The 23234-nt window shown below is 42.2% G+C and overlaps 1 protein-coding gene across 2 annotated transcripts in view; it reads left to right on the top strand.

The window, feature by feature from the left end:
* The window catches only part of ubap1 (ubiquitin associated protein 1), a 91503-nt gene extending 71790 nt beyond the window's left edge, over positions 1–19713 (top strand). For both annotated transcript variants that reach the window (XM_038790697.1, XM_038790696.1), the window contains exons 5-7: positions 300–497; positions 10789–10890; positions 18473–19713. In XM_038790697.1, the coding sequence (XP_038646625.1) occupies positions 300–497; positions 10789–10890; positions 18473–18613 (441 nt within the window). In that variant the 3' untranslated portion in view covers positions 18614–19713. The remainder of the gene's footprint in view (positions 1–299; positions 498–10788; positions 10891–18472) is intronic.
* The last annotated feature ends 3521 nt before the right edge of the window (positions 19714–23234 follow it).

Raw genomic sequence — 23234 nt, forward strand, 5'->3', positions numbered from 1 at the left:
GCTAAGGTTAAGGCATGTTATTTAAGGAATGCTAAATCTCATTTGTGCAATATGAACATTTTATCAGCTTTACTGTTTGTGATTTTAATTTAGGCTAAAGAATTCCGTTTCAGATTGTTATTTGAATGAAGGCTTTTTATTCTGTGCTATCTGATTAATGATATATATTTCTGAAATTTTAATTTTGACGATGTCTCAAGAAATTTATTGCAAGATTCAGGAATTTTCTACATTCAATAAATTAACACCATTGATTTAAACTTGTATTTAGGTAATGTTTCCTGTTATCTTCAAAATAGGTTAATTGTGGAAACCAACCTGCTGCAGAAAAAGTCACCATAACCAACAGAGATGCATCAAAGAGATTGGAACGTTTTGATCCACTTCAAGCATTGACTGCAAGTGAGAGGCAGTGTGCAGATACAATAGTTAGTATGGGATACTCCTGCGAGAACGTAATAAAAGCCATGCAGAAACGAGGAGAAAACATAGAACAGGTAAAGATGTATATATTAAATAAAGTTCAATGTGGTACAAATTTTAAACCTGTGTTTTATACATAGTTGTGTTCTGCAAAACATTTTTATAAACTTCAGGATAATTTTGTTGGATGATCAGTCATTTTGGAGGGAGAAGGTTTTATATGGAAGGGGCAGCAGTGTAGCATGGTGGTTAGCATAAATGCTTCACAGCTCCAGGGTCCCAGGTTCGATTCCCGGCTGGGTCACTGTCTTTGTGGAGTCTGCACGTCCTCCCCGTGTGCGTGGGTTTCCTCCGGGTGCTCGGGTTTCCTCCCACAGTCCAAAGATGTGCGGGTTAGGTGGATTGGCCATGCTAAATTGCCCGTAGTGTCCTAATAAAAGTAAGGTTAAGGGGGGGGTTGTTGGGTTACGGGTATAGGGTGGATACGTGGGTTGAGTAGGGTGATCATGGCTCGGCACAACATCGAGGGCCGAAGGGCCTGTTCTGTGCTGTACTGTTCTATGTTCTATAGTGGTCATGTCATTGGACTAGTAATCTAGAGGCCTAGACTAATGCCCTGGGGACATGGGTTCAAATCCCCTGTGGCTGCTGAAATTTAAATCCAATTAATAAAATCTGGAATTTAAAGATAGTATCAGTAATGATGACCATAAAACTATCATTGATTGTTGTAAAAACCTTCAGGTTCTCTAATGTCCTTTCGGGAAGAGAGTTTACTGTCCTTACCTGGTCTGGCCTACATGTGATTGACTATTAACTACCCTCTGAAATGGCCTAGGAAGCCACCCGCTAATGGGAAATTAAGGATGGGCAATTGTGGTAACTTAACCACAGAAAGGTAATTGTTAATAAAGTTAACAAATAAAGTTTTTTTTTTTATAAATTTAGCGTACCCAATTATTTTTTCAATTAAGGGGCAATTTAGCGTAGCCAATCCACCTACCCTGCACATCTTTGGGTTGTGGGGGCGAAACCCACGCAGACACGGGGAGAATGTGCAAACTCCTCACGGACAGTGACCCAGGGCCGGGATTCGAACCCGGGTCCTCAGCGCCGTAGGCAGCAATGCTAACCACTGTGCCACCGTGCCGCCCTAACAAATAAAGTTAATCTTCTTTAATATATATAAAATAACAAATTTTAAAATACAGTATGGACTCAAAACAGGAGCTGTTAGCTAAACATCGAAATAACAATAACAGAATAGAATTAGAACAAACAGCAGTTAAATAGGAACATACATAGGTAATGACAACTGATGACGTCACAGCATTTACTGATGACAATGGACTTAAATAAGATGCATAATAATGCCGTAACCCTTCTCCCCAACCCCCTTAAATTGTAAGCCCCTTTGAAATACAATGAAACTAATGCCTTAATTATAAGTCAGTCTTTCAGGAGCTTTGTGACTAAGCGGTGATCTTCTCAGTACCTCTGGTGACTCCGTCAACTCTGGTGATGCTTGACTTAGTTCATCTGAACTTGTGGGCTCAGGAGTAGGTTGACTATCTGTGCCCGAGTTTCCCTCTCCTGAAGTAGAGTCCACTGGAAGCCCTGATACAACAGGAACCACTTCTTGTGGAAATTCCACAGCTGCATTTCCTTCTATTGTGTTATCTGGAACTTGTGCTGTCTGTGATTCATGGACGAGACAAATTTGATCTTGGCGCCTGTGGACAACTCTGCCATGGTTCAATTTCATGACCAACGATACTGGACCATTTTGGTTAAGAATAACTCCAGGTAGCCAATGCTGATTACTGCCAAAATGCCTGATATAAACACAATAATTCAGGTTGAAACTTCTCCCCTTAGCATGACAATCGTGCCTCTCCTGCTTTTCTTGTCTTTTTCCCACTTTTGCTTTGACATCTTGATATAGCAGATCTGGGTGAGACTTCAGTCTTCTACCCATCAATAATTCAGCCAGTAAGAGTCACGTAGTTGTTTGTGTGTGATACAATATTGAAATAAGAACCGTGAGAGCTTTGTCCCTAAAGTATCACTTGCCATTGTCTTCAATCTTTCCTTCAATGTCTGAACAGATCGCTCTGCTAAACCATTTGAAGCTGGATGAAAAGGTGCGGTACGCACATAAACTCTTGGAACAACTCTCTCGTAAATGTTGTACCATTATCAGAAATGAGAGAATCTGGTAACCCATGAGTTGCAAAGATTTGCTGTAGCTTTTCTATGGTACTGGGAGCTGTAACGTTGCTCATGATGTATACTTCTAATCACTTAGAATGTGAATCCACGATGACTAAAACGTGTGGCCCATGAAAGGACCTGCAAATTGCACATGAATTCTCGACCAAGGATGGTCAGGCCACTCCCATGGATGTAATGGTGCTAGTGGTGCCATCTTCTGGCTAGATTGACATACAGAACAGGATTTCACTTTGTTCTCCAAATCATGGTCCATATTAGGCCGCCAAACATACGGCCTGGCTAGACTTTTCATTCGAGAGGCACCTAGATGAGTCTTATGAATTGTATCCGTTACTTGTGAACAACCAGGGGGTGGAACAACCACTCTCGATCCCCACAGTCTGCAACCATCCTGCAAACGTAACTCATCCTTGAGCCTCACTTAAGGGTTCAACCTACCATATTCTATGATAGATAGCCATCCTTGCAGCAGAAATCTTTTAACCTGTGACAGAATGTGATCTCTCTGCCATCCATTGCTTAATTTGTTCCACACTCACCGGAGATTGGGTAAGTCTCTCTGGTACGAAAATCCTTCCGGGAGGAAGTGATACACGAGTTGGCAAATCCGGTAAAAGGAGACGACTTAACTCGTCCGCATTAGCATTGTCCTTCCCTGCCCTGTACGCAATGCTGTATTGATGCAATGACAATGTAAAAGCCCAGCACTGTAGTCTTGCTGAGGCCATGGGAGGAATACATTTTGACTCGCTGAAAAGGCTTGTGGTCGGTACATATGGTGAATGAATGATCATAGAGATACTGATGGAATTTTTTTACTGCTAAAAGAATAGCTTTAAAAAGTCCTACACATTCTCGCTGACCATTCTGAATTTTTGAAGTTCACACTAGTTATAATTTAGGTGGAGATGATCGTGTAATGATGTTAATGGACGAGTAATCCAACAGCCCAAACCCATGGCATCTGGTGAAATTTAAATTCAGTGAATAGATCTGGAGTATAAAACTAGTTTTAGTAACTTTTAAAATGTATTTTTCCAATTAAGGGGCAATTTAGCCTGGCCAATCCACCTATCTTGCACATCGTTGTTGTGGGAGTGAAACTCACGCAGACAGTGGGAGAATGAGCGAACTTCACGCAGAGACCCGGGGCCGGGATCAAAACCGGATCCTCAGCACAATGAGGCAGCGCTGCCAACCACTGCATCAACCTGCCGCCCCTTAGTTTTAGTAATGATGACCATGAAATTATTGTTGTTTGATGTAAAACTCCATCTGGTCCTTACCTGGTTTGACCTACATCTGACTCCAGACAGCAATGTGGTTCACTTTTAACTCCCTCTGGAATGGCTTAGCAAGCCATTCAGTTTTATAGAAATCCTACAATGCAGAAGGAGGCCTTTCGGCCCATTGTGTCTTCACTAACCCTCCAAAAGAGCACCTTACCTAGGCCCATTACCCTGCCCTATCCCCACAACCTAATCATCTTTGGACACCACGAGGCAACTTAGCTTGGCCAATCCACCTAACCTGCACATCTTTGGACAGTTACCAATGGGCAATAAATGCTGTCCTTACCAACAATGCCCACATTCTATGAAAGAATTAAAAAAAAATTCTATTGCCTCAGTTTTACGACTGTTTGCCAGTTAGATCTGGTTCACTTTGCTGTTAAGTTTATCCAATGCAGCTTGTGCCTATGCAATGCCAAAACTGCTTTTAATCAATGCAAAAGTAGTGTAAATAACAATTAAATAAATTGATTTAATGGAATAGCTTCATTAAAAAAAACACTTGAAACTGGTAGTGTATAGCGATCACTAATTTCAGGAATAACTGCTTGCTAAATTGAAGCGCAATTGAACAGTACTTATTGCATCAAATTAAAAGGTTAATGCATCAGTTGTTACTGGAATGAAGAAATTCTCAAGCTTGTTCAACACAAGATACAATCTAGTGTATAAATCATGCTGTTAATGATTCTAATAATGAACCACTGCAAAAACTATGTAATGTTCACTTCAACTTGGCAAAAATTAGTTCTCAGAAGTAGTCAGCAGTGATTTAAAACACATCAGAGAAAATTATAATGAAAAAAGAATCTGAGATTCATGTCAACTTGAACGTAAAGTGTGCTACCAAATTTCTATAAGAAAGCTCAGGATAATGGAGTAAAGAACTGTACTGGTTATTGAGGAAGTTGTTTAAATGTGCAGATTCCAGCAGCAGCATTTCAAAATGTTCTAGGTAAATTTGATGAAGCATATATTAATGCCCAGCCATTGCAGAACAAACTGGATTCTCGAGCTATGTTGTCAGATCAGTAGCGGTTAAGAATGAGGCTGGTACGCTGAAGCTGTGTCATGCACAGTATTGCACCTTGAACACTACACTTGGTTCTGATCATCAAGGTACATGGGAAATGCTCAAATCCTGGAATGGGTATAACAAACCATTTGGGACTGATCTCTAGTGTCAGGTCTGAATAACGAGAAATTGTTTGGAAAGACTTCAACTCTTCAGCATGAAAAAGTGAAGAAGAAAGGACTTTTTATAAAGCTATATAAGATACTAAACAAATGGAAAATGTTAATTCTTAACTACTTGGTTAAACCTTCACTCTAGTTCTTCAGAACATGGATACAAACTGTTAAAAGACAAGTTTAGGATTGATGTTAGGAAACACTTTTCACACCAATTAATATCTGGGATGGCTTTTTTGCCCACTCCATATATTCAAGTAATCTTCAAACCGTTACTCTTTTGATAATGATAAATTTACGCCAATTACCATTGATCAGTAGAATTTAATTTTCTCTCTATTTTAAGTAAACCTTCCAGAATTTTGACAATCTCTTATCAGATTTTTTCTTTATCGTTTCTATATCTGGGTCCAGTTTGAAACATAGGGACAGAAGTAGGCCATTCAGCCTCTTGAGCCTGTTTCATCGAGCAGTGAGATCATGGCTGATCTGTAGTCTAACTTCACTGACCTGCCTTGACTCCATAGCCCTTAATACGTTTTGATAAGTTTTTGTTAGCCAAGAGTTAAATCTCACATTTAGAATTATCAGTTGGGCTAGCATCTCCTGCTTTTAGAGGGTGGGAATTCTTCACTTCTACCACTCCGCATGAAGTGGTGTTTCCTAATTTTTGTCTTGAATGGCCTGGCTCTGCTTTTACAGTTATGTTGCCATTGCCCAGACTACCCCAGCAGCAGAAATGTCTCCTTATTTGTTTTTGAAATCCTGACAGTCTCAATAACATTACCCCATTATCTTCTATATTCCAGGGAATGCAAGCTGAATTAACGCAATCTCTCTTTATAATTTAAATCTAGAAGCCCTGGTAACATTCTGGTGAATCCGTATTGTACTCTCGCCTCTGAGTCACATATTTTGGGTTCAAATCCCACTGCAGGGTTTTAGCACAAAAATCAAGGCACATACTTTGGTGCATTGCATTGTCTTTTTAAAAAATAAATTTAGAGTGCCCAATTCATTTTTTTCAAATTAAAGGGTAATTTAAAGTGGCTAATCCACCTACCCAGCACATCTTTGGGTTGTGGGAGTGAAACCCACGCAAACGTGGAGAATGTACAAACTCCACAAGGACAGTGACCCACGTCCGGGATCGAACCCGGGTCCTCGGCGTCATGAGACAGCAGTGCTAAGATGCATTGCATTGTGAGAGGTGCTGTGCTTTGGATGAGACATTAAACCAAGGCCCGATCTGCCTGCTCGGGTGGATGTTAAAAGATCCCAATGCAGTAATTGAAGGAGAGCAGGGGTTATCCCTAATGTCCAGGCCAATATTTAACCCTTTACTGTTTCTAACTTTCCACCATTTTAACAAGTACTGTGATCTATCGTCTCCCCCCCCCCCCCCCCCCCATGGATGACCTCACACTTCAATATGTTGCAATCCATCTCCCTCCCTTTTGACCATTTCAATTTATCTTTTTTTTGCACCGATCTTTGTCTACCTGGTAAATGTGGGTATATGACAAGGGCGGCACGGTGGCGCAGTGGTTAGCACTGCTGTCTCATGCTGCCGAGGATGCTGGTTCAATCTGACCCTGGGTCACTGTCTGTGTGGAGTTTGCACATTCTCTACGTATCTATGTGGATCTCGCCTCCACAACCCAAAAAGATGTGCAAGGTAGGGGGATTGGCTATGCTAAATTGGCCCTTAATTGGGAAAAAAAATAATTGGGTATGCTAAGTTTATTTTTTTAAACTTGGATATATGACTATTGTTTTTTCTAAATCATAATAAATGCAATGAATAATTAAGGCCCAGCACTAAACCTTCTGGGATACCTTTCAGTTGAAGTGCGTACCCGTTAATTCATACTTTCTGTCTTCTACCTTCTAACCGGGTCAATAATTTTCCTTCAATTTCATCAACTTTAATTTTAACTAACATTCTTCAACAAGGAACCTTTTTGAATGCCTTCTCGAAGTCAGTATAAGCTACATCCACAGACACTGCCCTGTCTATTACTTCAGGTACTTAATCAGAAAATTAAATAGGAAGGCGACATGTGGCACAGTGGTTAGCACTGCAGCCTGCGGCACTGAGGAACCGGGTTCGAAACCCCGCCCTGGGTCACTGTCCATGTGGAGTTTGCACATTCTGTCCGTGTCTGTGTGGGTTTCACCCCCACAACCCAAAGGTGTGTAGGTTAGGTGGATTGGCCATGCTAAATTGCCCCTTAATGGGGGGGGGGAGAAAAGAAAATTGGGAACTCTAAATTTTTTATTTTTTTTTAAAGAAAATTAAATAGGGCTGTTAGTCTTGACCTACCCTTTGCGAATTGCGAATCCATGTTGGTGCTTGCTAAGCAGTTCAAATGTCTCAGGTGCTTAATTATAGATTCCACGAAGGGCACCAGCTTCGGGGCTTTGATAACGGCGCCTCTGCCATTCCCACCGGCACGGTACTCCACCAGCCCCGTGGTGGTGGCGGCCCTGAGAGTCTGGGGGCAATGGAGGAAGTATGTGGGAGTGGAAGGAGCATCAGCCTGGTCTTCAATTTGTAATAATCACCGGTTTGCCCCGGGAAGAATGGACGGGGGGGTTTCGGAGATGGCAGAGGGCAGGAATTGAGAGGATGGGGGATATGTTTATAGAGGGGAGCTTTCCTAGCTTGAGGGAACTGGAGGTGAAATTTGGGTTAGCGAGGGGGAAATGAATTCAGGTACCTGCAGGTGCAGGACTTCCTACGTAGGCAGGTCTCGATCTTCCCGCACCTACCACCAAGGGGGATACAGGATAGGTAGTTTCCAGAGTGTGGGTGGGAGCAGGGAAGGTCTCTGACATGTATAAGGAACTGATGGGGTCAGAGGAAACGCAGACTGAGGAGCTGAAGCGCAAGTGGAAAGAGGAGTTAGGGGGAGAGATAGAGGATGGTCTCTGGGCAGATGCGTTGAGTAGAGTCAACGCGTCCACAACATGCGCCAGGCTCAGTCTGATACAGTTTAAGTTCGTTCACCAGGCTCACATGACAGTGTCCCGGATCAGCAGGTTCTTTGGTGTAGAAGATAGGTGCGCAAGGTGTGCGGGGTGCAAGTGAACCATGTCCACATGTTTTGGACATGCCCAAAGCTCAGGGGATTCTGGCAGAGGTTTGCAGATGTCATGTTCATGGTGTTAAAAACAAGGGTGGCACCGAGTCCGGAGGTGGCGCTTTTCGGGGTGCTGGAAGATCCGGGAATCCAGGAGGAGAAAGAGGCAGATGGTAGCCCGGAGACGGATATTATTAGCTTGGAGGGAGTCAAAGCCCCCAAAGTCAGAGACCTGGCTATCGGACATGGCTAGCGTTCTCTGTTTGGAGAAAATCAAGTTCGCCTTCAGAGGGTCACTGTTAGGGTTCGCCCGGAGGTGGCAACCGTTCGTTGAATTCTTTGCGGAAAATTCATCGTCAGCAGAAGGAGGGGGGGGGGGGGGGGGGGGGGGGGGGGGGTAGTTTAGCTTAGAGTAGGGGGTTAATAAAGGTGGGACCTGTAAGAGAAGAAGCAGGCTTTTTGCACTATGTTTATAGACTCATGTACATTGTTTATTTTGTCGTTGTTGTAAAACCAAAAATACCTCAATAAAATGTTTATTAAAAAAAATCATAGATTCCATTCGCTTCCACACGAGATGTTAGAGTAATGGGTCTGTAGTGCTGGACTTTCACCTTGGAGACAGATAACTTGAGTCAGACAATTTCCTGACTCTATGCACTCGCCTCCGGATAAAGTGACCTGAATGGTGCGATTTTCATTCCGAGAGTGCAGATGCAGGATAGAGTCGAGCCCATGGATCCTAAACACAGATCAAGCCACAGTGGCGGCCGAGTGCCGAGAAATAGTTAAATATCAGATTCAGAAGTTGATGTCAGTGATTCCCTGTTGCTCCACAGATATGCTTTTGAAGTCTTTACAGATGGAAATCAATAAGAAATCACTGAATTGATGTGGACTTCCACTTTTTATAATTTTTTCACACTGTGAACATCTTTGAAAAAGTTGAGCTTGTTAAATAAGGTGTAACTGGACTTTTAACAGCATACTAAGGTCATAATTATGACTGAAAATCTCTCTGACTTTAAACTATTTCTTATTTGAGGGAAAAGTCAATTATCTCAAATTTGAGGGGAAAGTCAATTATCTCAATTGCTTAAATTACATAGATTTTTAAAAATAATAAAAAATATTGTTTAATGTTTGATATTTCAGCTTCTACCTTAATCGTGCGTACATCCTATTTTTTCCTTTCTGTAAAAGTATTAAAAAGTGAATTATTAAAATCTTCTTTGCTGTCTGAGATAATTTTTCATTATCATTGGCTGCATTGCCTTTTTGATATTACTGTTGCTGGATAGCACAGATGGCCAATAGCCAGAATGAAAATTAATGTTGGGAAAGGTAAAATGTATTGCCACAGAGACTGCTGGGTCTTTGTGAGGAGCTTTTGTTTTTGCTGTCTCCTCTCTAATTTTTTTTTTAAAATTTAGATTAGGCAATTATTTTTTCCAATTAAGGGGCAATTTAGCATGGCCAATCCACCTACTCTGCACATTTTTGGGTTGTGGGGGCGAAACCCACGCAGACACGGGGAGAACGTGCAAACTCCACACGGACAGTGACCCAGAGCCGGGATCAAACCTGGGACCTCAGCGCCGTGAGGCGGTTGTGCTAACCACTAGGCCACCGTGCTGCCCTCTGTCTCCTCTCTAATGACAATATCTGGGCCATTAATAAGCCGTCAGAGGCAGATTCCTAGAAAAACGTTATTTGCAGACACAAGATGGAACAGTGAGAAATTCTGTCAGTAGTTCAGTAGTAAAGAGCATTTAGAGAAGTGGTGAAAACCATACAGCATTCAAACTGGTTCAAAACAGAAGGAGCATAGTAAACTGTCTGAAACTCTACTCCCAAATGTTCATGAGGCTGAATGCAACGTCAAAATTATTGACGTTGATACAATTGAGCTGGAAATCCTACACTGGCATAAAAAGGGCTCTAAAACAATAAAGCCCCAGGGATAACCCATATTTATTGCAGAAAGTTATGGCTTATGGAGGAGATTGGTGAGGGATTGTCAATCATTACAAGGACTCCATTCTCCTTCGGCAAGGTATCAGTAAATCGGAAACAAACAAATCCAATGCCCCTATTCTCCGTTTCTGGAGAATCTGTGTCTATCTGTATTTACCCTAGTAAAGCACTTAAGGAACACATCTGTTATTCATGCTCTTGAATATTTTTAAAATCCATCTCCATTGAAAAGAAATTAAGCTTTGTGAGTCTTTTAACAGTTGCCTCCTTTTAGAATGCTTTGTATGTGGTGGCTAATTACCCTAATGAAGATTGAAAAAATAATGCCGTTTGGAGAGCTGGGATAGACATGATGGGCCAAATGGCCTCCTGCGCTGTAACAATTTTGTGGTTCTGAATATTAGCTGTGGTAGTAAATCTATTTTTCTGTCATTGATCTGAATGCACAACGTCTGCTCATGTATTATAATCAACACATTTCATTTCCTATAAGGAGACAAAACTTTCTATCATGTTATTATGGTGTGTTTCTCAAGAGAGTCAATGTGAATAATGTTCTTGAAACCTATATTTAAACATTTCAGGTGCTTGATTACTTGTTTGCCCATGGACGACTCTGTGAACAGGGCTTTGAACCAGTTCTTGTGGAGGAGGGCCTGGAGATGTATCAGTGTTCAGAGCCAAAAGTGAGTCAGAGTATTACATGAACTATATGTGCTCTATCTTCCATGTTTAATATTGAATTTATCTGCATTATATAAGCAGAAACCTTGGATAGAGTGCAAGTAGATTATTTGGTTCTAAATTGGTATACCGGCTGAATGGTTATGGGACTGGATTTGTCACTCTGAGATTGAGAGTTCAAGTCCCATCATAGCAAACTGAAAAACTGAATATGATAGTTTTGGTAATTTGTGGAATGATGTTGGAAAACAATGCCAAGAAAAGCAACCTGCCCTCACTCTTTGGCTTGATTTGCATGTTACCCTATTCCCACACAACCTGATTGACTGAATGTTGACAGGGTAACGATATAGATGATAAATACTGCTTGCCAATGTAGCCCACTTCTCCGATGCAATTGATCGTAATCTGCTTGTCATTGAACAAAGAAGAAAGAACAAAGGAAAGTACAGCACAGGAACAGGCTCTTCGGCCCTCCAAGCCCATGCCGACCATGCTGCCTGACTAAACTACAATCTTCTACACTTCCTGGGTCCGTATCCCTCTATTCCCATCCTATTCATGTATTTGTCAAGAGGCCCCTTAAATGTCACTATCGTCCCTGCTTCCACCACTTCCTCCGGCAGCGAGTTCCAGGCACCCACTACCCTCTGTGTAAAAAAACTTGCCTCGTACATCTACTCTATACCTTGCCCCTCGCACCTTAAACCTATGCCCCCTAGTAATTGACCCCTCTACCCTGGGGAAAAGCCTCTGACTATCCACTCTGTCTATGCCCCTCATAATTTTGTAGACCTCTATCAGGTCGCCCCTCAACCTCCGTCGTTCCAGTGAGAACAGACCGAGTTTATTCAACCGCTCCTCATAGCTAATGCCCTCCATACCAGGCAACATCCTGGTAAATCTGATCTGCACCCTCTCTAAAGCCTCCACATCCTTCTGGTAGTGTGGCGACCAGAATTGAACACTATACTCCAAGTGTGGCCTAACTCAGGTTCTATACAGCTGCAACATGACTTGCCATTTCTTATACTCCGTGCCCCGGCCAATGAAGGCAAGCATGCCGTATGCCTTCTTGACTACCTTCTCCACCTGTGTTGTACCTTTCAGTGACCTGTGGACCTGTACACCTGGATCTCTCTGACTTTCAATACTCTTGAGGGTTCTGCCATTCACTGTATATTCCCTACCTGCATTAGACCTTCCAAAATGCATTACCTCACATTTGTCCGGATTAAACTCCATCTGCCATCTCTCCGCCCAAGTCTCCAAACGATCTAAATCCTGCTATATCCTCTGACAGTCCTCATCACACTCCACAATTCCATCAACCTTTGTGTCGTCCGCAAACTTACTAATCAGACCAGTTACATTTTCCTCCAAATCATTTATATATACTACGAACAGCAACGGTCCCAGCACTGATCCCTGCGGAACACCACTTGTCACAGCCCTCCAATCAGAAAAGCACCCTTCCATTGCTACTCTCTGCCTTCTATGACCTAGCCAGTTCTTTATCCACCTTGCCAGCTCACCCCCGATCGCGTGTGACTTCACCTTTTGTACCAGTCTACCATGAGGGACCTTGTCAAAGGCCTTACTGAAGTCCATAAAGACAGCATCCATTGCCCGACCTGCATCAATCATCTTTGTGACCTCTTCGAAAAACTCTTATCAAGTTAGTGAGACACAACCTCCCCTTCACAAAACCATGCTGCCTCTCACTAATACGTCCATTTGCTTCCAAATGGGAGTAGATCCTGACTCGAAGAATTCTCTCCAGTAATTTCCCTACCACTATTGTAAGGCTCACCTGCCTGTAGTTCCCTGGATTATCCTTGCTACCCTTCTTAAACAAAGGAACAACATTGGCTATTCTCCAGTCCTCCGGGGCATCACCTGAAGACAGTGAGGATCCAAAGATTTCTGTCAAGGCCTCAGCAATTTCCTCTCTAGCCTCCTTCAGTATTCTGGGCTAGATCCCATCAGGCCCTGGGGACTTATCTACCTTAATATTTTTCAAGACACCCGACACCTCGTCTTTTTGGATCTCAATGTGACCCAGGCTATCTACACACCCTTCTCCAGACTCAACATCCACCAATTCCTTCTCTTTGGTGAATACTGATGCAAAGTATTCATTTAGTACCTCGCCCATTTCCTCTGGCTCCACACATAGATTCCTTTGCCTATCCTTCAGTGGGCCAACCCTTTCCTTGGCTACCCTCGTGCCTTTTATGTACGTGTAAAAAGCCTTGGGATTTTCTTTAACCCTATTTGCCAATGACTTTTTGTGACTCCTTCTAGCCCTCCCGACTCCTTGCTTAAGTTCCTTCCTACTTTCCTTATATTCCACACAGGCTTCATCTGTTCACAGCCTTCTAGCCCTGACAAATGCCTCCTTTTTCTTTTTGACGAGGCCCACAATATCTCTCGTTATCCAACGTTCCTGAAATTTGCCGTGTTTATCCTTCTTCCACACAGGAACATGCCGGTCCTGAATTCCTTTCAACTGACACTTGAAAGCCTCCCACATGTCAGATGTTGATTTACCCTCAAACATCCACCCCCAATCTAGGTTCTTCAGTTTCCGCCTAATATTGTTATAATTAGCCTTCCCCCAATTTAGCACATTCACCCTAGGACCACTCTTATCCTTGTCCACCAGCACTTTAAAACATACTGAATTGTGGTCACTGTTCCTGAAATGCTCCCCTACTGAAACTTCTACCACCTGGCCGGGCTCATTCCCCAATACCAGGTACAGTACAGCCCCTTCCCTAGTTGGACTGTCTACATATTGTTTTAAGAGGCCCTCCTGGATGCTCCTTACAAACTCTGCCCCGTTTAAGCCCCTAGTACTAAGTGAGTCCCAGTCAATATTGGGGAAGTTGAAGTCTCCGATCACAACAACCCTGTTGTTTTTACTCTTTCCCAAAATCTGTCTACCTATCTGCTCCTCTATCTCCCGCTTGCTGTTGGGAGGCCTGTAGTAAACCCCCAACATTGTGACTGCACCCTTCGTATTCCTGATCTCTACCCATGTAGCCCCTCTGCCCTCTGAGGTGTCCTCCTGTAATACAGCTGTGATATTCTCCCTAACCAGTAGCGCAACTCCGCCACCCCTTTTACATCCCCTCTATCCCGCCTGAAACATCTAAATCCTGGAATGTTTAGCTGCCAATCCTTTCCTTCCCTCAACCAGGTCTCTGTAATGGCAACAACATCATAGTTCCAAGTACTAATCCAAGCTCTTAAGTTCATCTGCCTTACCTGGAATACTTCTTGCATTAAAACATATGCACTTCAGGCCACCAGACCCGCTGTGTTCAGCAACATCTCCCTGTCTGCTCTGCCTCAGAGCCATACTGGTCCTATTCCTTAGTTCTCCCTCAATGCTTTCACTTTCTGGCCTATTGCTCCAGTGCCCACCCCCCTTGAGTATTGAGTATCAGCATAATAGTGATATAAACCATATTTTAGATTTATATATACATAAAATATAAAGAAAATAATACAGTATTCAAACATCTGGAAGGTATCCGTACAAGTATGTTATCCATTCCGGATCTTTAGGAAGCTTGTGACAGAGCCTACGAGGGAACAGGCAATTCTGGATTTGGTGATGTGTAATGAGGCAGACTTAATGAGGGAATTTAAGATGAAGGATCCCTTCGGGAGCAGTGATCACAATGTAATAGAATTTATCCTGCAGTTTGAGAGGGAGAAGCTGGAGTCAGATGTAACGGTATTATAATTAAATAAGGGTAACTACAAAAACATGAGGGAGGAACTGGCCAGAGTTGATTGGAAAAGGAGCCTAGCAGGGAAGACAGGGACAGGTATTTTTGAGGGTTATTCGGGAGGCACAGCAGAAATCAATCTCAAGGAGGATGAAACATGTTACGGGCAGGACAAGGCATCCGTGGTTGATGAGGGAAGTCAAGGACAGCATAAAGGCTAAAGAAAAAGCATACAAAGTGGCGAGGATTAGTGGGAAGTTAGAGGATTGGGAATCATTTAAAGGTGAGCAGAGGACAACTATAAAAGCAATAAGGGGAGAGAAGATGAAATGAGTGCAAGTTAGCTAGTATTGTAAAAGAAGATAGGAAGATTTTTTTCAATATATAAAAGGTAAGAGAGAGGCAAAAATAGACATTGGACCACTGGAAAACGTGGCTGGAGAAGTAATAATAGGAAACAAAGAAATAGCAGACGAACTGAATAGTTACTTTGCATCAGTCTTCACGGTGGAAGACACTAGTGGAATGCCAGAGCTCCAGAAGAATCAGGGGGCAGAGGTGAGTGTAGTGGCCATCACCAAGGAGAAGTTTCTGGGGAAACCGAAAGGTCTGAAGGTGGATAAATCACCTGGACCGGATGGACAACACCTCAGGGTTCTAAAAGAGATAGCTGAGGAAATTGTGGAGGCATTGGTGGGGATCTTTCAGGAATCACTGGAGGCAGGAAAGTGGCTAATGTAACACCACTGTTTAAGAAGGGAGGGAGGCAGAAGACGGGAAATTATAGGCCGGTTAGCCTGACTTTGGTCATTGGTAAGATTTTAGAGTCTGTTATTAAAGATGAGATTGCAAAGTACTTGGAAGTGCATGGTAAAATAGGACTGAGTCAGTACGGCTTTGTCAAAGGGAGATCATGTCTGACAAATTTGTTGGAGTTCTTTGAAGAGGTAACAAGGAAGTTAGACAAAGGAGAATCAGTGGACGTGATTTATTTAGATTTCCAGAAGGACATTGACAAGATGCCGCATAGGAGACTGTTAAATAAGTTAAGAGCCCATGGTGTTAAGGGTAAGATCCTGGCATGGATAGAGGATTGGCTGACTGGCAGAAGGCAGAAAATGGGGATAAAGGGGTCTTTTTCAGGATGTCAGCTGGTGACTAGTGGTGTGCCTCAGGGGTCTGTGCTGGGAGCACACGTTTCACAATATACATTAATGATCTAGGGAACTGAAGGCACTGTTGCTAAGTTTGCAGATTAAACAAAGTTCTGTAGAGAGACAGGTAGTATTGAGGAAGCAAGGCGGCTGCAGAAGGATTTGGACAAGCTAGGAGAATGGGCAGTGAAGTGGCAAATGAAATATAATGTGGAAAAGTGTGAGGTTATGCACTTTTGGAGGAATTTAGGCATAGACTATTTTCTAAATGGGGAAATGCTTAGGAAATCAGAAGCACAAAGAGACTTGGGAGACCTTGTTCACGATTCTCTTAAGGTTAACATGCAGGTTCAGTCGGAAGTTAAGAAGGCAAATGCATGTTAGCATTCATGTCAAGAGAGCTAGAATACAAGGGATGTACTTCTAAGGCTATGCAAGGCTCTGGGCAGATACCATTTGGGATATTGTGAGCAGTGCTGGCCTTGGAAAGGGACCAGAGGAGGTTGACAAGAATGATCCCTGGAATGAAGAACTTGTATGAGGAACGGTTGAGGACTCTGGGTCTGTACTCGTTGGAGTTTAGATGGATGAGGTGGGGGGGATCTTATTGAAACTTACAGGATACTGCGAGGCCTGGATAGAGTGGATGTGGAGAGGATGTTTCCACTTGAAGGAAAAACTAGAACCAGAGGACACCACCTCAGACTAAAGAGACAATCCTTTAAAACAGAGATGAGGAAATTCTTCAGCCAGAGGGTGGTGAATCTGTGGAACTCTTTGCTGCAGAAGGTTGTGGAGGCCAAATCACTGAGTGTGTTTAAGACAGAGATAGGTAAGTTCTTGATTAATAAGGGGATCAGGGGTATGGAGAGAAGGCAGGAGAATGGGGATGAGGAAATATCAGCCAAGATTGAATGGCGGAGCAAACTTGATGGGCCGAGTAGCCTAATTCTGCTCCTTGGTCTTGTGGTCGAACATTGAATGAGCAGAGGCAAAGAGGTAGGTAACCTACTCAGAGCCATTAATGATTGGATTGGATTTGTTTATTGTCACGTGTACCGAGGTACAGTGAAAAGTATTTTTCTGCAAACAGCTCAACAGATCATTAAGTACATGGGAAGAAAAGGGAAGAAAAGAAAATACATAATAGGGAAACACAAGGTACACATAAGCACCAGCATTGGATGAAGCATACAGGGTGTAGTGTTAATTAGGTCAGTCCATAAGAGGGTCATTTAGGAGTCTGGTAACAGCGGTGAAGAAGCTATTTTGAGTCTGTTCGTGTGTGTTCTCAGACTTCTGTATCTCCTGCCCGATGGAAGAAGTTGGAAGAGTGAGTAAGCCGGGTGGGAGGAGTCTTTGATTATGCTGCCTGCTTTCCCCAGGCAGCGGGAGGTGTGGATGGAGTCCATGGATGGGAAGCAAGTTTGTGTGATGGACTGGGCGGTGTTCACGACTCTCTGAAGTTTCTTGCGGTCCTGGGCCGAGCATTTGCCATGCCAGGCTGTGATGTAGCCAGATAGGATGCTTTCTATGGTGCATCTGTAAAAGTTGGTAACGGTTAATGTGGACATGCCAAATTTCCTTAGTTTCCTGAGGAAGTATAGGCGCTGTTGTGCTTTCTTGGTGGTAGCGTTGTCGTGGGTGGACCAGGACAGATTTTTGGAGATGTGCACCCCTAGGAATTTGAAACTGCTAACCATTTCCACCTCGGCCCCGTTGATGCTGACAGGGGTGTGTACAGTACTTTGCTTCCTGAAGTCAATGACCAGCTCTTTAGTTTTGCTGGCATTGAGGGAGAGATTGTTGTCGCTGCACCACAGCACCAGGTTCTCTATCTCCTTCCTATATTCTGACTCGTCATTATTCAAGATCCGGCCCACTATGGTCATGTCGTCAGCTAACTTGTAGATGGAGTTGGAAATAAATTTTGCCACGCAGTTGTGTGTACAGGCAGTAGAGTACGGGGCTAAGTACGCAGCCTTGCGGGGCCCCGGTATTGGGGACTATTGTGGAGGAGATGTTGTTGTTCATTCTTGCTGATTGTGGTCTGTTGGTCAGAAAATCGAGGATCCAGTTGCAGAGTGGGGAGCCAAGTCCTAGGTTTTGGAGCTTTGATATGAGCTTGGCTGAGATTATGGCGTTGAAGGCGGAGCTGTAGTCAATAAATAGGAGCCTGATGTAGGAGTCCTTGTTGTCGAGATGATCTAGGGATGAGTGTAGGGCCAGGGAAATAGCGTCTGCTGTGGACTGGTTGCGACGGTATACGAATTGCAGTTGATGTGTTGTGTGAGAGATACTCAATGTTATTTTTTTGTTAGTAGGATCTTCGTTAATTCAGAGAATATGTATGCATCACTGGAAAAAAGTTACATAAGGTGTGATACTGATTCTGTGTGATTCTAAATATAAAACTGAGCACATTCTTCATTTATCTCATTGATCTAACGTTTTGTAAATGTGGAAGTGCGGTAGGAATTATTAGACTGGGCTAGTCTGCATCATCTGTCACTGTCTGGGGTAGTGTTGCCACCTATGCATTTTGTTTCTAAAACACAATGGCAGTTCAAAACACTCAATCTTAACAAACAAGAAAATAATGCATTGATCTATGCTCCATCACTGGTAATTTTATTAAATGAAAGCTGTTAGACCTCTGTTTATTTGTCTTATATTTTCTCTTTCAGACTTTGGAGTTTCTTAACCTCATGTCTAAATTCAGAGAAATGGGCTTTGAACAGGGCGATATTAAGGAAGTTCTTGTTATTCATAACAATGACCAGGAGAAAGCTCTGGAAGATTTAATGACCCGTGCTGGAGCCAGCTGAAGGCAACCCTTGCTCTATCAGCGTGACTGAAAATGCAGAGGGAAAAATCATCCCGCCTACGATTCAATTTCCAGCTCTGTTTATACAAGCATGGCTGTATATTTCTTTCCTTTTGGACTTTTCTGTGTGGGGGGAGGGGGTTGTGTGGGGAGAGTAATCCATCATTCAAGAAACATCCCTTGCTTTATAGGGAAGTCTAAGATGAAGACGAGCTAAGTACAAAGTACAAGATGATTACTGTAGCCGTCTTAACATTTTGACTTGGTTGACTAAATCAGTGATCAAAGGAGGCTGTTATAATGTGGCTAAAGTACCCGTTACTCATCTTTTTCAGACTAGGCCTGCAAGAGATCAATTGAATTCACTTATGTTTTACTTTTCTCCCTGCTCCCCATCCAATAATAGTACAAAAAGGTGCATCTTCCAATCTTGCACAGGAGTTTGGTTAGGTATGTGGAAAAGCTGGATAATATTCCAAGGTTAAAGCTGCTTTATGTCCTCTGTCAAAGGCTACATTTACTGGACTGTAGGCTATTGTAAAATTGTATTTGAATTAAGTAACCTATAGTGCAATAGGAATTATTAGACTGGGCTAGTCAATCATCTGTCACTGGCTGGGTTGTGTTACCATCAATGCATTTTGTTTAGAAAACACAATGGGAGACAAAACGCTCAATCCTAACAGACAAACAAACCCAGCATTGATCTACGCTCCATCCCTGTATGGGTCTGTTTCACATAGGTTCCCTTATAGGAAATCTATTCATAGACTCTTGAAAGAATTGCAGCGTGAGGTGAAATTCTCATCTACTTAAGCACTTTCTTTAAATTGTCTTGTTGCCGCTGCACTTGTTCCATTTACACTGTTGTGAATGTTACATTATGTCTTCCTCACTGCTGTAGTTCTGGAGTTTTTCTTTACTATTAATCTTCATTATTAACAGCAACAGATTATTTTTCTTTAATTTTAGAACAGATGTTGCATTGTTCTGTATTGTAATGTTTCATAAAACCTCAAACATCAGAAACATTTCTGAATCTTAAAGTTGCTTAAAGTTTGATTCTGCAAAAACAGGTACTAATAAAATCTTTAAAATGTGTTTGCCTTTTTGATTAACACTTTAAACATGCTTTTATGAGGGCTCTAATTTCAAATGGTGGAACAATTTCAAAATTAATGATACAATGAATTACGTTTTTGGACAATTTTCTCAATGAATTGTGTGTGTAGGATTTGTGTTTCACAAATTGGTTGAGTTTTGTTATTGATACAGTCCACTTACAGGATATAATTTTTTGAACTTGAATTTTAAAAATATACTTGTTGATCTCCTCTGGCATTGCACAAGATGAATCCAGTGTAGTCTTCAAGTGAAATGGAGTTAAAGCGGATAGTGATGGGGTGACATGTGGCACAGTGGTTAGCACTGGGGCTGAGGACCTGGGTTCGAATCGCGGCTCTGGGTCACTGTACGTGTGGAGCACAGTGGGCTAAATCGCTGGCTTTGAAAGCAGACCAAGGCAGGCCAGCAGCACAGTTCAATTCCCGTACCAGCGTCCCCGAACAGGCGCCGGAATGTGGCGACTAGGGGCTTTTCACAGTAACTTCATTTGAAGCCTACTTGTGACAATAAGCGATTTTCATTTCATTTCTCCCCATGTCTGCGTAGGTTTCACCCCCATACCCAAAGATGTGCAGGTTAGGTGGATTGGCCATGCTAAATTGCCCCTTAATTGGAAAAAATAAATTGGCTACTCTAAATTTATTTTTTGAAACTTTACAAAGAGGATAGTGATGATTGGAACAGGGTGTATAAATGCAATTCAGTCCCCATTTTAAATTCATATCTTCCATCATTTTTATAGATTTCCACTAGAAACTCCTATGTCCAGATTTATCATGGAAACTGTTGGTAATTACATCCTTCTACCAGTGGTGCTGCTGTAGCTTTCAATTAGAAGTGTATCAAGCTTACATAAGTACCAGCAATTCCAATTATGAATTTGATTATACTACTTTAATGGAAAAAGTTGACAGATGAAATGGATAGAGGAATAACATTTAAATATCAAACAAAAGAGAAAATGCTGGAAAATCTCAGCAGGTCTGGCAGCATCTGTAGGGAGAGAAAAGAGCTAACGTTTCAAGTCTAATGACTCTTTGTCAAAACATTTAAATATATTTTTTGCATCGTCCATTAATAATTATTAGTTCAAAGGGACAGAACGGTGGTGCAGTGGTTAGCACTGCTGCCTCATGGCACCAAGGACCCGGGTTTGATCCCGGCCCCGGGTCACTGACCGTGTGGAGTTTGCACATTCTCCCCCCCGTGTCTGCGTGGGTCTTACCCTCCCAAAAATGTGCAGAGTAGGTGGATTGGCCACACTAAATTGCCCCTTAATTGGGAAAAGAATTGAGTACTTTAATTTTTTTTAAAAATTATTAGTTCAAATTAAATAATTAAAGTGGGAACATAGGTACATTTTTGTGGTTTAGTTCCTGTGAAGCTGGAAATTGATGACAAACATCTTGCTACAACTACAAGTTAGTATGTTTGAAATGTTTTCAAAGGAAAATCATTGTTGTCATTAGATCTGCTCCATAGTAGACTTTTTGACTACTCTCCACACCAGCCTTCTAAACACCTCATTTATACAAACCTTTGTTTATTCAAAAATATGTAAACTAAATCCTACCGAACATTAGATCTTACTGAGCCATAACCCCTGCTCTTACTGGGTTCCACTTGGGCTCCATGCACCAAAGTCCAAATCCTTTTTTTCAATATAAATTTAGAGTACCCAATTCATTTTTCCAATTAAGAGGCAATTTAGCGTGGCCAATCCACCTAATCCATCTTTGGGTTGTGGGGGGCGAAACCCACGCAAACACGGGGAGAATGTGCAAACACCACATGGACAGTGACCCAGAGCCGGGATTTGAACCTGAGACCTCGGCACCGTGAGGCTACAGGGCTAACCCACTGTGCCACCCAAAGTCCAAATTCTTATATTCATCTGCAGTTCATTCCATAGCCGACACTTGCAGTGTCTTCCAGCAAAGCTTGATAGTTTTCTGGCTCTGAGGTTCTGTGCACTCTTCTTGGCATTCCTCGTTTGGTGGCAGAACTTTCAGACCTCTAGTCCACATAATGGAACTTCTATCTTGAACCGCTCTTTATTTTTAAACAGCTCTTCAAAATCTACCTATTTTTATTGTGCCTTCAGCACCGTTGACCGCCTTGGGAAATTTATTGCACCACCACTGTTGGTAAAATGAGATTTCACGTCCATTAAATCTGATGGAATGTGAATTGTTAGAAGTGACAATTAAACATTACATTTATATCAGTGTGTATTGCAGATCAACATGTATTAAAGCGGATGTTTCAGTTATTGGAGGTCCAATTTAAAATAATTATCATGAAATACCTATAGTGTAGAAGGAACCCATTCAGCCCATTAAATCTGCATCGGCCCTCTGAAATAGCACTCTACCTCGGCCCATTCCCCGCCACCCCAAGCTACAGATCTTTGGACATTAAGGGCCAATTTAGCATAGCCAATCCATCTAACCTGCATATCTTTCGGCTGTGGGAAGAAATCAGAGCACCAGGAGGAAACTCACATACATGGAGAGAACGTGCAAACTCCACACAGTCGAGGTTGGAATCGAACCTGTGTCCTGATGCTTTGAGGTAGCAGTGCTAACCACTTATTTCATTATTTGAATAAAATATTTAGTTTGAGAAATCGGTTTGCTTATTACAATCCCTGTCGAGACCTATAACTTTAAAAACGATATTTGAGTTCCAGTGACTAACTGGAAAGATCACACTCCCAAGATTTCAAGGTTTAAGACTTTCACTGTAATAAACTAAAACAACATTGACTAAACACAATTCATCAGGCAACTCACATTCTAAACAACAGAGAAGATCCCCATTTAACTTTAAAAAGACTAATAATACTCCTCCATGGTTATGCTTTACTCTGTCCCTTAAGTCCAGAAACCAGTTCAAAGCTATTCTCAGCACCTGATGGATTGCTTCCATTTCCAGCCAGATAATTTCTAATTCCCAAACTAACTTTCATGGTAGAGTGTTATCCTAGAGTTTCCTCCCTCTAGCCAAAGCTCGGCAAATCTTTCAGCCCTGTTTAAATCCTCAAAACGTGGCCTCTTCATTTTGCATAGAAATGCTGATTAACTATCTTATAAATTCCCATACCATTCTATCTCACAATTAAATACGCAAAAGTATAACTGTTTATAAAAGCAGACATTCCTAACACCTCTCCATCAGACTTGGAAACTAATAGTCCTATCAACTGGCTGAACTGTTATTTCAGAGGTGTGAAAATCTTGCACGTTCTTCCCAGTAAATCAGTCTGGGCTGCATTGTACCCATAGTAACTAAGACATCCAGGATTGTTGTCAATCAGGGTTCGGATAGCCCCATTACTCCATTTCATCTTAAACAGAGTCCCAAAATATAAAACACATAAACGTACTTATTTGCAACAGCTCATGTGGGTTGTTGTTCGAAAGCTGCATGCAGTACTTCAAGTGCAGTCTAATCAATGTTCAAAACAAGTTTAGCATAACTTCCCTACTTTTCAA

The sequence above is a fragment of the Scyliorhinus canicula genome, chromosome 3, assembly GCF_902713615.1.
Source record: "Scyliorhinus canicula chromosome 3, sScyCan1.1, whole genome shotgun sequence".
NCBI lineage: Eukaryota > Metazoa > Chordata > Chondrichthyes > Carcharhiniformes > Scyliorhinidae > Scyliorhinus > Scyliorhinus canicula.